The 16,155-nt window shown below is 43.8% G+C and overlaps 1 protein-coding gene across 1 annotated transcript in view; it reads right to left on the reverse strand.

The window, feature by feature from the left end:
• Position 1: 1 nt before the first annotated feature.
• The window catches only part of MYO7B (myosin VIIB), a 49,438-nt gene continuing 33,284 nt past the window's right edge, over positions 2 to 16,155 (reverse strand). Inside the window, exons 35-49 of the mRNA XM_010716615.3 lie at positions 15,614 to 15,783; positions 14,847 to 15,028; positions 13,712 to 13,839; positions 13,034 to 13,191; positions 12,397 to 12,550; positions 10,339 to 10,494; positions 7,945 to 8,050; positions 7,714 to 7,827; positions 6,737 to 6,824; positions 5,456 to 5,562; positions 4,901 to 5,086; positions 4,123 to 4,239; positions 3,301 to 3,384; positions 2,521 to 2,640; positions 2 to 1,670 (exon numbers count right to left, since the gene is read on the reverse strand). Coding sequence (XP_010714917.1) covers positions 1,587 to 1,670; positions 2,521 to 2,640; positions 3,301 to 3,384; positions 4,123 to 4,239; positions 4,901 to 5,086; positions 5,456 to 5,562; positions 6,737 to 6,824; positions 7,714 to 7,827; positions 7,945 to 8,050; positions 10,339 to 10,494; positions 12,397 to 12,550; positions 13,034 to 13,191; positions 13,712 to 13,839; positions 14,847 to 15,028; positions 15,614 to 15,783 — 1,954 coding nt within the window. The 3' untranslated portion in view covers positions 2 to 1,586. The remainder of the gene's footprint in view (positions 1,671 to 2,520; positions 2,641 to 3,300; positions 3,385 to 4,122; positions 4,240 to 4,900; positions 5,087 to 5,455; positions 5,563 to 6,736; positions 6,825 to 7,713; positions 7,828 to 7,944; positions 8,051 to 10,338; positions 10,495 to 12,396; positions 12,551 to 13,033; positions 13,192 to 13,711; positions 13,840 to 14,846; positions 15,029 to 15,613; positions 15,784 to 16,155) is intronic.

Consider the following 16,155-nt stretch of genomic DNA (forward strand, 5'->3'; position numbering starts at 1 on the left):
GTTGATTTTCTGCAGTATTTATTTAAAAACCAGAAATGATACATTTTGGATGCAAAATTTCTTTTTTTTCACAGGTGAAGTATTGAATGCTTCTCACTTACAGTCAGTTAGATCACACACAGGATGACAAAACAACTCCAAAGTCTTTAGTCTCAGAAGTTTCCATTGCCAGCAATGGACATGACAGCAGGAGCATCTAATTGTTTGCAAAACCATCAGCTATTCTAACAAGTGTGGCACTCATTTACATGCACAAAGAGAGGGGGGCTCTTCCCTGCCACGCATGTACAGAATTCCCATTAGTGTCTGAGCTGCACACACACACAGCTGAGGGAACAGGGGAACCATTGTGCACACATTGGCAAATTGGTGAGATCCAGCAGAGCTGCTTCTCCAGCACTGCTGGGTCGAGTCTCAAGGAACTTGGTGCAATGCTTTAAGACATGTCCATGTTTCACTGTGAGAGCCTGTCGCTGGGGAAGCAGTCCTTGTTGTCCAGTGGGGCGAGCATCTGGGCTCACTGCCACCACAGGGCACACATGCTCTGCTTCCTGACAGTCCCAAGTTGTGTGCTGACAAAGGTCTGTGACATGAACAAGCACCGAATCAAACTCAGTGCCTAAAACAGGAAATAGCTTTCATAGCTGAAGATCTTTGCTATCGTTCTTGTCTTGTGAATGAGTGTCTACATAACTTCAAGCTGAGGACATTTCTACAGAGCAGAAATCTTTTTTCAACAGATGTCTGTTAGACAGACTTTTTCAGTTCAGATTGCACTGAATAGCACATCTGTAGCTTGAAATAGGAGCAACTGAGTAATGGGCCCACGATCCAAACCCATTTCAGTTTGTTCAGGCTTCCCAGAAGCTGTCTAGTAGGAAGCAGCTGTTAGTTTCTGAGTGTTTTGTGAATCATGGAAGGAAGAAAGCCATTGAATTTAGCGAAGGCAGTGATAAACCAGTGGCCAGCCCACTAACTTAGCATCACACAGGAGCGACATTTATAGTGTGACAGTAACTAGCTATCATAGTCTACTGTAATTTCTGTACATAACCTAATGATAAAAGGATGAAAACTTTCATCTAACCTTTCCAGGTGTCCCATTATCCTGCTACTAAAGGGCATTTCTGCACTTCCAGAATTTCCACTAGGAAGAAGAAATATTACCTCTGCTGCAAATCATGCATTTGGTAAAAGCTTAGGAAACAAGGCAGGATTTTCTCTCCGAAAGGGAAGAAGAACCCTGTTAATGTGTCTCTCTTTAAGAATAGAGGAGATCCTGAGTACCAGGAGTGGCTCTTGTATTAGGGTTTGGGTGTTCCTCTCTTATTAGATTAAAAACAGCTACACTTCCTCAAACTTAAAATCTGAATGGAGTTCTGTTATTACACCTAGGAAAGATGAGATGAAGATATTTGAAAGCAGGTGCTCACTTGAACCTGTGTTAGTATTTCAGCAGCACAGTTCATTTAGTGTGTGATCAGAAAACTGATCAGCTAGATTAATATTTTTAAATCTTTTTTCTTCTGGAAGATGAAATGATGGGTACTTTGGCACCAATGCAGGTCGTGGATTCTATTTTTGCTTCAAGCTGGGAGGCTCTTTTGCTTGTTAACTGCATTCATCAGCAGGTGTACATAGGATGTCAGCAGGTCATCCATTTTGTAACCCTGTTGGAAAAGAAAGAAGTCTTAAGTCTCTCAAACAGCCCAAGAAGCAAAAATAATTATTATTTTCTCTTTGTTTTTTCTTCTTAGATGTTTTCCTGAATGGATGATGTCTCTTCCAACAGCTATTGCTGGTTTTATAACCGTTTATCAATTTTTCCCTTTGCTCTTCCTTTCATAGATTGACAAAAGTTTACAGAGCACAGCTCTGCTGTCATTGTCATATCATTGTAATTCAAACCCAGAATTTATTCCGTAGCTGGAATCTTGTCTAGACATTGGGAGGCTGGGTAAGATGTCCTCCAGGGGTCCCACCCTACCCCTCTGGTTCTGTGATCTTATACCTGGGAACCCAAGCTTCTCTATGAGAGAAGTTATACCCTAAGAGTTTTAAGGGTTTTAAGGGTTTTCTTTACAGTTTTACCTATAAATATCAGTACAGGGATGCTTCTCTCAGTTTCAGCAGTCTGAAACCAATCCTAAAAGAGGATTGTACCATTCATTTAAGAGTAAAATCTTACAAGATGTCATTATTGCACAGTGGATCAAACCAAGCAAGATGAAAATACTCTCATGCAGTTCTGTGGCTAAATGCAATCTTTTCTATCTCAGATAGAATTTTTATGTATGGGAAGAATTTGGGAAGTGACCTTTTTTCCTTATTTCTGTAGCTTGCTTCTTTGCATCAGATGGCATTACAGAGCACCAAATTGGTTCTAAACTGCAGTTGTATTGGCATAACAGCACATGGGTTATCTGCACTGGTTTTAATGGTCTGGCATCCTGTTTTGGCATCCTGTTTGTAGCTGGTCTGGACAAAGTGGACAAAGTAAGTGAACAAAACTCTTCTTACCAGAGACGTCTCACATAAGATCCTGCTTCCTCGCACCAGGTTCCCTATTGTCATGTGAAAGAATGTACTCCCACTGCTCCAGTTGGAGATTTTATTAAAGGGATAAACTGTTAAAATTTCCTGTAAGGAGAAACAAATTGATTTAACTGAACTGCTCAAATGAAAATAGGCTGTCACATACACCTGAAGAGAAAGAGCTGTCTTTTTGTTTCCTGTTTCATTTATAAATCAAGGATCAAGGTAGGTCTTACATCCAGTCTGGTGGTATGCACTGAGCAGATGAGTCTTAATCACACTGAGACTTCCTCTTACTTCTTTAACACACTGCCATCACATTTACAATAATCTAAAACTCACTGGATGATTATTCTCTTATTAAAAGCAAATAGTAATACTTAGAAGCTGTTTTTGCCTAAGAAATTGGTGAGACCAGACTTTAGCTAGGTTGGAGGGCTGGTGAACACTGTCATTTGGCACGAGCTTTCGGATAGTATGCATTTCCTGCAAAGCATTTTTCTGAGGCAGGTTCCCTGGTACACTGCCCATCCATGATGCAGGTCCATCGTGATTTACTGCTTCTGCTTTCAGAGATGCCCCACACCGATCCTTTTTCAGTGCAGAAACTGCAAAGGAGTGACCTGAGGCTATAACATTTTCTTTAGTTTTGCATTGAAAATAAGTGAAGGGATCCTAACCTCTCTAGCACTGAGAGAGAAGGTGCTATTGCTGTCTCTAATTTAGGAGGCTCAGTTGCTTAGATGCTTGAGAAACAACTGTTACCTTTGTCTTCTGATGTATCACTGAGACTCCTTGCTTGTTGATTGCAATCAGCACAATCTCTGGGAAATTTGGCTCAGAGGTTTGCTAGAACAGAAAAGGTGAAGAAATTATTAGCTGTGATGCATCTACCAGTGCCTAGTGCTTCTTGTCCTCTTTACCAAATAAATAATGGAACCTAAAGCTCTTCAGTATTATGAAACTGAGGATGAGTTTTTAGCTACACAGCAGTGACTTGCACACTGCTACATAAAGCAGAATCGGGTTTGTTATTTCCCAGACTGATAGTGGGCTTAGTGGTTGGCTGCAGACTAAGTTGTTGGTAAGAACCTAGTGGGGAGAAATTACAAGCAACAAAGAGAGAAAGTTCCCTGTGGATACCCACTCTGAATGATGTTTAGTACAGTTCTGCTCTGAGGAGAGAGTCTCCAGAGATAGTAGCCTTGTGTTGTGGAGAACAGTGACAGGACAGTAATCCTATAACTAAAAGCCCCCCACCTGCTATATAGTCATAATACTAGGTATTACAGCTGGTTTTAATACTATTTGTGTTACTGCTATGTTTTACAACTGATCTTTCCTCAAAGGTGAATGTAGCAGCATCACTTATTTGCAGCGTACTCCTGTGTTTGGCAGTTTTGCCCCTTCCAGGAACCAGGAACTGGGATGAAGAACTCATCTCCCTGCTGTCAAGACATTGTGTTTTCCTTAGGGCATGATGGGAAGCCAGTTATCTAATGTATTATTACATAGGTAGGGAATTATGTCCACATCCCCTAGTGCTGGTCTGCTACCAAAGCCAGACATCCAGGCCTTTGCACCTACCTTCACCTCAAAGAAGGCTGATCCAAACGTTGGCCACCGGTATATAATTTTCAAGAAGGCAATCTTGGCCTCATCCACAGTTTTTCCTTCATGTTTGCTGTATGCTGCAGTAATGCTCTGTGTAGGAAAAAAGGGATACGCAGCCTAGTCAGCTGGAGATAGGTAGGTTTCCATTGTCCAGCATTAGCACTAGAGAGAGAATCACACCATCAGCCAGGTCAATGAAAGTAGCCCACCATCCCATGGGGCAGGGTGGGGACAAACCTCCCCAGTGGATTTTATTCATGTGTTGGGTGAAGAAAGTCTGTGAGCTAAAGGGAGCAGATTCCAGGGCAGAGGAGCAATAGGGGATGGAACAGGACTCTGAACACTACTGTTCCCAACAGACACAGATCACATTTTCTGAGGTGGACCCTCCAGCTGTATTTGAAGTACCTGCTGAATCTTTCTTGCCTTTCTGTGAATGAAAGAGCCTTTTGCCATGAGAAGTGTGCACGTAGTGCAAGGTCACTGATTTGCTGGCCAACCTTTGAACTATTTAGCAAGTTCTAATTTTCTGTTTCCGAAGAACAGAGGCCCCTCCAGGCCTCTTTCAGAGGCTTGGTGGAGATGATGCAAAATCTGAACTGTAAGAGGCATAACAGCAGTGTCCAATAGCATCACTATATAGTGCTTCCAAGGTCTCAAATCAAAAAAGGAATGTGGCTTGATGTAGTTCTTCTCTCATAAAGCTCTATGGGATCAGTATGATTAGTGGAAGCAATACTGGTTTTCATACCTTCTTCCACTCATCTGGTGAGGTCACTCGAAGCAGATTGTCTGGCACCAACTCCTTCAGGATTTTGGGGATGGTTGCCAGCTGTGTGCGGTCGTTGTTGAAGCGCACTTTATAAATCAGCCCTGCCAGCTGGACAGCTTCATCTCTGGAACAGTTGTGGTAGCCTCTGAGGTACTTGGGCAGCTCCTGGAAGAGACCAACTCTGAATCCAGACAGAAAGGGCTGAAGCACGCTTTAGTCACGCTAAACCTGTGAGGTTGGGGTGAGAGTATCACCAGGCATGGTCCAAGGGCATCCCAAGAACTTGTGGCTCCTTCTGGAGGTTCTGCATATGGTCATGGAGGAAGATGAGTACCTCCAAGGAACGATTAAGGAGCTGTGTTGTTATCACAACCGTATAGCTAAGGTGTAAGCACTGTGTGACGTTTGTTTCAGAGGCTAAGCTGTGCTGCCCTGTTGGTGAGGGAGAGGGCAACATTCCAGCGTGGTTACTTTTTCTGCAGAATTTCCTGACTGGTGTTGACTGCTGTCATATTTATGCTTTAGGGAGCTTACCTGGTGGTAATGAAAAATGGAATCGGCTTTCAGGTCCTTCCCAGGAGTTACATTCAACCACAGCTTTCTCATGAAGTACACTTCATAAGCTACAGACATGGTAGCACCTGAGGAAACAATGTCTTATTAGTGCCCCCTGCATCACTGTGGAGCTCTGCCTTTGTAATTGGATTGTGAGTTTCTTCAGAAATACAATTCCATTCTTAATAATAACAAAATAACAAACAAAAACATCCACAACAAAATAAACCAACCCACGAAAAAAGGCAGTTTCAGATGACCAAGGAACTGTGACTAGTTGTCAGTTCCTGGACACCAATCACGTAGTGATGGTGCAGCACTGGGCTCTTCAGCAATGGAAAATGAGGCTGTAGGTCCCAGCAGTGTGAGTGTTTGTTGTTTCTTGCTGCTGGTGACAGGCTGCTGTCTGCTGATGTTCAGCTCACTTGAATTCTGTTCAGGTACATTCCCCAGTGGCTGTTTTACAGAAACAAATTGTGTTTTAGAGCACTAACATCTCTATGCTATATTATTCAGAAATCTTGGCAGCTGCAACAGCTGAGGGGAGAAGAGGGAAGCTAGAAAGTCTTAGATACTTAGTGCTTCTGGAAGCTGAACCTCACTGTCCTGAAATAAGCAAAAGTCAGCATAAGCAATATGAAATTGGAGTGGAGTTTCAGTTTGCTGTAGATTTCAAGATGTCAGTTTATACGTTATAATCACAGAATCACAGAACTGTAGGGGTTATAATGAAGTCAAAAGAGTTGCTGTTGTTAGTGTTATACTGGTTTATGCTAAGTGTTGCCTTAGCAGTACAACTTGTGATCTGATATCACCAGGGAGTGATCTGGAGAACAATTTTCTAGTGACCCAAGGAGAAAGAGGAGCACTGTGTAAAGAACCTATTTACGTGTGCTGGGAGATACACAGTCTGGCATTATGCAATGCCAGAAAGCATTGGATTATACACAGGATCAATCTATCTAACTTGTATGCATCCAGATGTGTGTTTTGGGTGGAACAAATCAAGTATTTTGTGTAATTTTAACACTCCTGCAGAGATCCCCAAAGAGATTCTGGTACTTCCAGCAGCTCATGGCTGGCTGCATGAGGTCACTGGGTCTTACTGCTGGTGCAGGCAGAAATCACGTATGTACAAATAAAAATGGCAAAATCAGATCCTGTCACACACATGGTAAGATGGAATCAGTCCTATTTGCTGTTTTCCCAGTTCCATGCAGTATCTCATGCAGCTTCTTGTCATGCTGACTGTCTCCTTACCATCTTTCACTGGCTTGTTCCTCTTGGTCCAATCTGTCAGCTGCCTCAGTGAGTCAAAGAAATAGTCTGCTTCATTCTGACTGATCACCTGGGAGAAGAAGCCAAGTGATGAAGAGGAGAAAGGAGGGATTAGCAGAGCATTTAAAATACTACCTGTGCCAACATACCCAAATGCAAAGCTGAATTTGCTTTCCCTGTTTAGAGCAAGAAAGCACAATTATGGCAGGAAAGACAGAGGCAAGGGGATACAAAGGGAAAAGGAGGAGGGCTTACACAACTTCCATTTCAAATGGAGTGGGAAGTTATTCCATTCTCTGCTGCTTTTTTCTTTCTAACTTCCTTACTGAAAGCAAGCTGAAGATGCCTACCTTATCCCTATTTACCTTGTAGGAAAACATTGTTGTAAGATTGAGAAGGATATTTGGGTTGCTCTTCTCAAGACCAGAGCAGAACATCAGAAGCTCTTTCTGCTTGTATGCAGTACTGCTTTTGCCTTGGTCACAATCCTCATGCAGTTCCAGAGAGAAGAGTCATCTCAGCAAGGCAGCCAAACTGAACTTCAGCTCAGACAAGGCAAGTTTTGAGAAACTAGAGAGAGCAGTGACTGGTGCTGGTCAACCACGGCTTTCCCTAATGCTAGTGAGTACTGTAGGTATGCAGCACATCTTCTGGGCAAAGCCTGAGGCAAACAGGCTGAATCTGGCAGTGTGCAATATGCAGTTTGCTACCATCCTAGCAGAGCAGCAAGAAAGCCTCTGTCCTCTGTCAGCTTTCAGTACTGCTTGTGTACCAACAGACTGATAGAAACTCTGTATCTCCTTCCAGCTTCTTCAGAAGACTCAGAGTCTAGGCTGCAGCCCTCAGACAGCAGCAGTAATGACCTGCTTTGTTGCCCGTTTTCAAATATTGTTGCTTAGGTGGGATGGGAAGGAAGCAAGAGAGGCAGTCTGGCAACCCCACCATAGTTGAGAAGTTACCTTGTCTGCAATCTTGACAAAGAGGCTGAAACCTTCCCAAGAGCTCAGCTGCAATTTGGAAGCGATGTTCTGACACAGAGTCCGGTTTTTGGTGTTTGTTCCCACATCGAATGTCTATGAGACAACAAGACTTTTGTTACACAGCGGAAAGGAATAAATGAGAACACTGAATATCTTGAAATATGCTCCTGCAGGAATATGTGTTGGCTGAGAAAACAGGTAAGTTCTCACCTGCTCTGTTTCATTGGGGAAGCAAATCTTGTGTGAGATCTTGGTGTTGTTCTGTAAGATGGCCTCAACCTCCACAGGATGAGGTGCCCACTTCCTGGAGCCACTCCTGCAAAATGCCACCAGCAATGTAAGAGAGATCAGTGTGAGGGAATTAATCTTTGAGGAGTTCAACATCCAAACAACAGATTCCATGTGAAATGCTCATGCTGTGGCATGTGGGGAGCTGATGGACCTTCACCCCAATGCAAATTCATTCTACTAACAGCAAGAAACAGAGGGGATTATTAGCACATATATTGAATGCCCTGCTCTGCAATGAGGCTGCATGAATAAGGCACCTTCCCAACCAGTACCATCACCCTTCTGTGTATTCAGCAACAGTTTTCCATACTGTTCCTGAAGTGTGAAGACAGCAGCCACAAGGAGCACTATGTTTTATTTTAATTCTTGCATCAGCTGAAAGACTTGCATACGGGTTCAAAATGAATATTACAGCTCAGAAAAGTGTGGACAGCTGTAAGAAGCATTACAGCTAACATAGGAGCTGGCAGGTAATCACTGTCTCATGAACAGCTCTAGTTCTCTGAAATTATATCTCAGAATAGCGCTGCCCTTTAAAGCAGAGGAACTGGGCTTTAAGTATGAGTCATGCAAAAACACTGATATGGTTAAAATAAGGACAAATGTAGCACACTGCTGTCTGGGGCTGGTATTTTCCTATCCTCAGTGGAACAGAGCAGCCTGCTGCCAGATGTTACACACTAGAGCTTTTTTGTGCCAGACTTCTCTCAGGTGGAGGACATCTTTCAGAAGGAGACCTTAGTCTGGTGCCTAGCTTTAGTTATGTAGACATGAAAACACTTTTTCCCCATTAAATACAATAGCTGTTCCATTTGGAGAAGGAAAGTCTGTGATCCCAAGTTGAATGGTATGTACTCCGGTGCTGCACAGGCCCTGTGAGGGGCATGTACCTGCCCTGCTCTGTCATCATTTTGCAGTTGGACTTGATGATCTTTAAGGTCTTTTCCAATGCTAGCAATTCTGTGATTTATTCCTGCACCTGAGACCAAGGAAGTGTGGGCTGGAGGCACACGGCCACCTCCCACTGTAGCCTCAGTTGAGAATTCATTGCCAGCTTAACACCCATCAGGATGCTCTCTGGTTACCTGGCCAGGAGTGTGGGGATGGAGCAGTAAAGCTTTTTGTGGAGGGAAAGGTGTACCTGAGAGCTCAACTGGCTTCCACTCCATGCAATTGTAGGTCAGGCCTTCAAGCTGCCTGCTCTCCACTTCCTAAGGACAGCAGGCTAGTCACAGGGAAATTCTGAGTGGGTACAAGCTTAATCTTTGGAAATAAACGCTCTCACAAAACAGCATTTTGTCTATTAATCTTTCCCTCCCCCACACTCCAGATTTGGGGCATTTTTGCAAAGAGATCTCTGCTCTGAAGTAGTCCATTATGTTTTTCCCTCACTGTTTTCTTCACTCTAAAGAAGCTCTATAGAGCTTAGCGGGGCTTTGAGCATGAATGGCATATGATAGAGGAGGGTGAGAAATTTTCACTGTTCTCCATGGAAAGAGTAATGAATAGCATTCCTCGCCATGCATTTTTTCTTGCACTTCAAAGGCAAGTTCAGTGTGCAGTGACATTTCCCCAGCAGCACCAAGACTCATCTGCAATGGGGACAGCCACTGTGTTAGCAAATTCCTCTCGTTCTTTGTTGCCAGACTTTTCTATGCTGAGATTGACAAGGGGGGCAGACAGGACAAGGATGATGTCTGGTGCTCAGAGAAGTGCCCTGGGGTGAACAAGCATGGAAGAATCAGGGCTTTGCTCATCTGGGTTTCCTTAAAGACTAGAAACTGTGTTAATGCTCTCTTCTGAGCATGGGTCTGCTTTGCTTCACAGAAAACCAACAGAGCCACATCAGCACTTAGCAGATCTCAGTGACTTCAGTGGTGTTTCTCACTGTGAGTAACACACTCAGAGTATGTTGAGGTTCAGCAAAGATCAGGATTAATCCTCAGACACTGGTGGGGATAAGGACATGCTACGTCACCAAAGGAAAGCAAGGTCAGGATCTCAGCAGCGATACCTCTGGGTTTCATTTCACCCCAATGCCTTGTAGCATTTGACACAGCCCAGCTATAGGAATCAAGTGATTGTACGTGATACTCAACTTTTTAAAATGAAAGAGAAGAGTGAAACTGTGACTCAGACCTCTCTTAGTGGTTCTAAATCCGTAAGAGAATTAAAAGTAATAATCATTTTAAATAAAAAAGTCTAAAAAGAGAAGGGGAAGTAAGAGTATCAACATTTTAGTCCCTGTGGTTTTCCAGCACCTGACAGATGATGTTTGAGCACTTAGGGATGCATGCATCACAGACCGTTTACCTCATCACTGTTTGAATCCTCCGCTTGCACTCCAGGGCCAGTGGCTCTTTCTGACGTGTCTCTATGAACTTCTGGGCATGTTTCAGCAGTGACTTGCTGGGGGGGAACAGGCCAGTGCAGAGCCACAGGAGCTGCCAGCCCTTGGTCACGCTATACCTGTAAGCACAAAGCAAAGAGATCTGCTGCAGCCACACATAATTCTTCCTTTGACCACACAGCAGCTATAGGGTAGAGAAACGCAGTCCTATCAAAGTACTTTGTGGCATTCAGCAGAGAGCTGCAAATCAACAGTTTTCACACAGGAGCTGACAGCCATTTTCTGTGCAGTAACCACAGCCTGTGTGTGAAGAGAATGCTAAATCCTGGCTGATAAGTATCATGACAGTTGTAAATCTCATGAATAAAATAGAAGCTCCAGTTTTACAGTCATCTTGGCAGCAGTGACCTTGCTATCATCCTTTTGGAAAGCCACAGTTACTTGGATTGGGCTCTATCATCTGTGTCTGTTTGTCTGTTGGCCAGCTTTGCTCAGAACACAAGCATTTTACTTGCAGTTTACTTTCCCTTACTCGTGTTCCTGCTCTGAAAAAAAGAGCAAGCAGATGACATTGTGTAACGAGGTATAAACTCATATAAACACTAGTTCCTGCCCATACCAGGGGGTTGGAACTCTTTTAAGGTCCCTTCTACCCTAAGTCATTCTGATTCCTCCAGTCTCTGCACCTGTGAAAGCTCTCAGCTGTAGCTCTTGTGGTATCTCATCCTCATCAGCAAGAAGGGCTGTGCAGCCAGCAGGTGGTCAGTCACCCTGCTTTCACAGCCAGGAGTGTGACGTACTTCAGCTGTGTCCCAGGAATTGCTCCTAAATGCTGAGCAGTCTGGAGTAGTTCCACCTGGGAAGCTGATAGGTCTGCCTCTGAACAGACACCGTGATGCTGCTGAATAAAGAGGTCCTGGCTTCTTTATTCCCATTTATTTTTCTGGTTTTGTAGAAGAAGAAACACTACTTAAATCCTGTTTATATTCTACAGGTCAGTGGTGTTTGTGTCTATGTGGGAGCAGGATGTGGTCCACAGGGCAGTAGCCTGGAAAGGATGAAAGATTTGTTGCTGTAGCTGTTTTAATGAAAACATATGGAAATAGCCACCTTTCAAGCACTGTTTTTTCCACATCAGTGATCCCTCTCAAAACACTGAATGACTCATAAGCCCAAGTTAATAGAGTACAGCAGGAATAGCACTGGCACAATGCATTAAGACTATGCATTAAGCTTGTAAGATTTACTGCACGCAAGGAAATTTACCATCTAACAGTTAAACATTCATGCAAGAGTAAGAAGATACAGAATCTCCATCTCAAACTTTTGCAGTGGTACATGGCAGCCAGAAATTGGCAAACTGTTTTATTAACAATTAGAATTGTTTTATTAATGTTTTAAGCTTCTTTTTGCAATTCATTTCCCGTGTAATTAGGTCAAATTACCATTTCCTAGGTGAGGAAGCAAAACTCTGGCCTGTTTTAGAGACTTATCCATGCACAGAAGCCTCTGTAACCAATGCAAGCCAGCTGTGTGAGCTTATTGATACAACAGAAGGATTTACTGGTGGTAAAAGATCTAGATTGCAGGCGTGTCCAACCCACGGCAGCTAATAATTAGCCCTGCTCCTCTGCCATCATGGCAGCCCCTCTTCCCTGCACGGCAGCCTCGCCTGGCCTTATGTGTGCACCCATCACTCAGCAACAACCAAAATATCAGCCCAAGACAATTCCTCTTCACACAGTGCAGCCCAGGCAAGCCAAAAAGTTGGATACCCATGATCTACAGTGAACTACATCTCTGTAGGATGGAAACACTGCCATTGGGAAGCTGAAAACCAACACAGGACTGGGAGAACAGCCACTGAAAGCACCCAAGAACTCTGCAATGATGTATTTTCTCACCAGGCTGCCTTGCAATCTTTCTCACCTCGCACTGTAAGGGAAAGCATCAGGCCAGCATGTGTGCACCCTCCCCCCTCAGCGTTCTGGGGAACATCAGTTTTATCCACGAGTGAGTACCTGTTCCTGTTTTCAGTTAGTTGCTTCATGATCTGACAGTAAATTTCATCCCGCAGGACCTCTTCCTTAATAGCTGCCACAAATATCTGGTCAGTGACTTCCACGGAGGAGTGTGTCTGCTTTGATGGGTAGTCCCCCATGAACTTCATGATGGGTGACCGTGCTAAGGACAAAAGCAGGACAATTTGAAAGGTAAATGGGAGGTATCAGTTGGATTCTAACGTGTTAAAGCACTCTGTTGGAGTTTGAGGGGGAAATATTAAGATGAAGGTCTGGAACTGATTCTCTGCTCATTCCCTTTCCCTGTAGAGCAGTTGCTGCTTGTCTATGACTTCAGCTGTATTAACTGTTCTGGGCAGATGTAATAAATGTCGCTCTGTCCTGCAGCCATGTTCTCAGTTAAGTGGGTCATCACATGTTGTGGAGCACGGGGAGGGAATAGGACTCTTCTCTGAGAGAAGGGAAACAATGCTAAGTCATGCAGAGCTCTTAAACCCTCCACTCCTCCTCCTCTGCTTAATGTAAGTGTGCCCCCAGTAATGTGGACGTGGTATTATCTCAGTGGAGGTGTTCCACGGAAGAAGCTCTTCTTTCCCCCAAAAGTTCTCAGGTTCCAAAGAGAAAAGTAAAAGGATATCAATGAAGGCCTGACAAGCCACGTCCCGAACATCAGGGTCTGTGCATGCTGCCTTCAGCAAAGGCTGTTTTAAGGGATCCTTAGAGTGTGCCCACAGCTGACTGTGCCCACGAGATTTCTGGAGAACAGCTTTGCTGATGGATTCCTTCTCAGGAGTTCTGAAAGAAGACAAGGGCAGGCAATACAAAAGTATCAGATCGTATTGCTGTGAACATTATAAAAAAGACTCGTGTCTTTACCAAGCATATTCCTTCTCAAGACAGTGATCTTCTTTGACAATACAAGACAGCAAAGTTGGGAAAATGCAGCTTCTTTAAAATCCAGAAAGGAGAATGCTTGCAAAAAGGAGAGAAGTTTGGAAGGCTAAATTTTCCCAAATTCTGATGTCTTAGATGTTGTATGTTAAGAGCTAGCTGCTAAATGTGCTGAAGAGTGGATGGGAGGTAAGCATAGGGCCTGCTGGAAATAAAAATAAGTTCCAGCTAGAATTCACTGCCCGTCAGATTGCATTTCTGCAGACAAAAGGTGACGTGCCAGAATCTCTGCACATCCAAAGTTACACTTCACTACAGGGAACAAAAAGAAACCCAATCAGAAAAGGATTCCTTTCTAATCGATCTTCAGTGATCATTAAAACCTAGAACTTTCCTCGTGCTCGCACTGCACAGGGAGCTTCACCTGAAGTGTTCGTAGGAGAACTCCTCCAGTGTGTAAGGCTTCACTTTGAGATCCTCTTCATCAGGTTCCTCTATGTAGGAGTTCTGCGATGCTGTCCTCCTCTGGTCTGGAGACATCATCAGCAAACTCTGGAAGGACACAGCCATGTACAGATGTCAAGTTGGACAGGCCTCTGCACAGCTGTCCAGTGTTACTCAGCACAGACATGCAGGTGGTGCACACCAAGAGGTGCACTCTGTGCTGCAGGGGGTGAGAGACTCGGGAAGTGACTTCAAAGACCTAACAGCAGTGGCTACCAAGATGTGTGATTATCTACAGCACAACGTGTTCAAACTGCACCTGCAGTTTGGGGTTTTTTTGCCCACTTATTGAGCTTCTTGTTAGCACAAAATCCAATATACTGTCTCCAAAACTGAAGAAAAAAATTATTAGCAGTGATCAATGGGAAACCTTGTGTTCACTCTCTCGAAGCACTTGTTCTTTTAAAGCACCCTGTTATGCTTTGCAGAAAAATCTGTTTACGAGGGTGGAGAATGATAGCACAAGGGGAATGGTTTTAAACTGAGACAGGGGAGGCTTAGGTTGGATATTAGGAGGAAGTTTTTCCCCCAGACGGTGGTGAGGCACTGGAACAGGTTGCCCAAGGAGGCTGTGGATGCCCCATCCCTGCAGGCATTCAAGGCCAGGCTGGATGTGGCTCTGGGCAGCCTGGGCTGCTGGTTGGTGACCTGCACACAGCAGGGGGTTGGAACTGGATGAGCATTGTGGTTCTTTTCAATCCAGGCCATTCTGTGATTCTATGATTCTATGAAAAGTGCTGCTTTTATGCAGGAAAATTCAACTTCACACCTATAATCAATTGCTATCAATTCCAGGTACTGAACTCCCTGATTACCAAACAGACCATTACTTTGAAAGTCACTGCTTTGTAAAGCTGCAGCCTTCTCCTAGTTTGGGCTAGGTTTAGTTTTCAGACAGTTTTCAGACAGGGCAGAAAGAATTGCTTTTGCATCAGTGGGAGACCCAGAACTTGTCTGACTTTGCAGGAACAATTAATTTCCACTTATAAGTTTAATCATAGTTAACCATTATTTATCTTCCAGTCTCTTCAAAGAGATTGTACAGCTTTTCTTACCAGTACTTGACTGGAGGGCTTTGTGAGAGAAGGAATGATGTACATCTCCTCCAGAAATACATTCCCTGTTTTGCCTGTCCTGTCATTCTGGGCATAGATCCAGCCAGAGTTTGCATCTAGCCTTTTGTCCTCGGTCAAGATTAGCAAGTCTCCCTTCTTGAAGGACAGGATGGCAGGGTCTTCTGGAATACAGAATAAGAGAGTCCTGTTCAGGCTTGACAGACCAAGAAAATGCAAAGACGTTTCAACAAGAAAGACAAGAGAACTGCATTTTGAGTCCTGAATTCAATTAGCAACACTAAGTGGTTTGTGTAAATACAGCTAATCCGCCAGTAACACTTCAGAGAAATCAGTTAAATTTCCTATGCTAGCCTGATTTTTTATTTCAGTGAGGGCAACAGTAGAACTCCATTTGAATGAAATGGTGTCTAGAGCTGGCAGTAAAGCATGGAAGGAAATTTTTCTGGGAAGTATTTCCAGGGAGCCCAGCTCCAGCTTCCTACTGTAAGCAGGCTTAGTTGTTAGCCTGTAGACTGTAAGGTCTGAACAAGTAGAAGGCAAGTAGAAGGTAGGCTAATTTGTAAGCAAATGATTTGAATCACATTGCCTTGTGCTCTGTATTACTCTGCTGACCACTGTATGTTATTCCTGGAGCAAAGCAATGCTTGGCTGAACTTCTCCCACTTCTCTTTAAGCTCTTTTTAAACTAGTGCTGTGAGTTCTCTCAAGTTTTCTTCCTTACCCTGTAGAATAGTTCTAGGACTCACCTTGGGATTTTTTCTCATGCATTGCCACAGCAAATCGTGATCTCTTCTTTAGCCCCTCCAGGAACATCACCACCAGTTCAGCAATGACAATGCTGTTCACAGATGTCAGGACAAACTCTTCGGCACGAAGGGTGATGAGAGTGCAACTCTGTCCGAATGATTTCACTGCCCTATGTATTATCAAGTAGTTTGTTACCAGAGCATCTGAAAAATGTGGAGCTATCTGCAATCACAGCCGAGGTGGTAGACAACTCCATAGATCCTAATTTATTTTAGAAATGTATGGCTCTAAAGGACTGAAGTGGTTCAGGTTCTCTGGGCTCTACAATGTTTTGTACAAAAATACTTCACTCTAAACAAGAAAACACCCTTCTTATGGAACAACTGAGCAATAATAAAATCTCATTTAGTTCCTTACACTATTCCAGCTGAGCAGTGTCATCTTTCCCTCCACTGACTGGGAAGATTCAGCCATTTCATCATTTCCTTTCTAGGCTGCTCGGAACTCGTCCCTCTTGTTTCCCAGACCCACCATTCCAGGT

Source organism: Meleagris gallopavo, chromosome 11 (genome assembly GCF_000146605.3).
Source record: "Meleagris gallopavo isolate NT-WF06-2002-E0010 breed Aviagen turkey brand Nicholas breeding stock chromosome 11, Turkey_5.1, whole genome shotgun sequence".
Classification (NCBI taxonomy): Eukaryota; Metazoa; Chordata; class Aves; order Galliformes; family Phasianidae; genus Meleagris; species Meleagris gallopavo.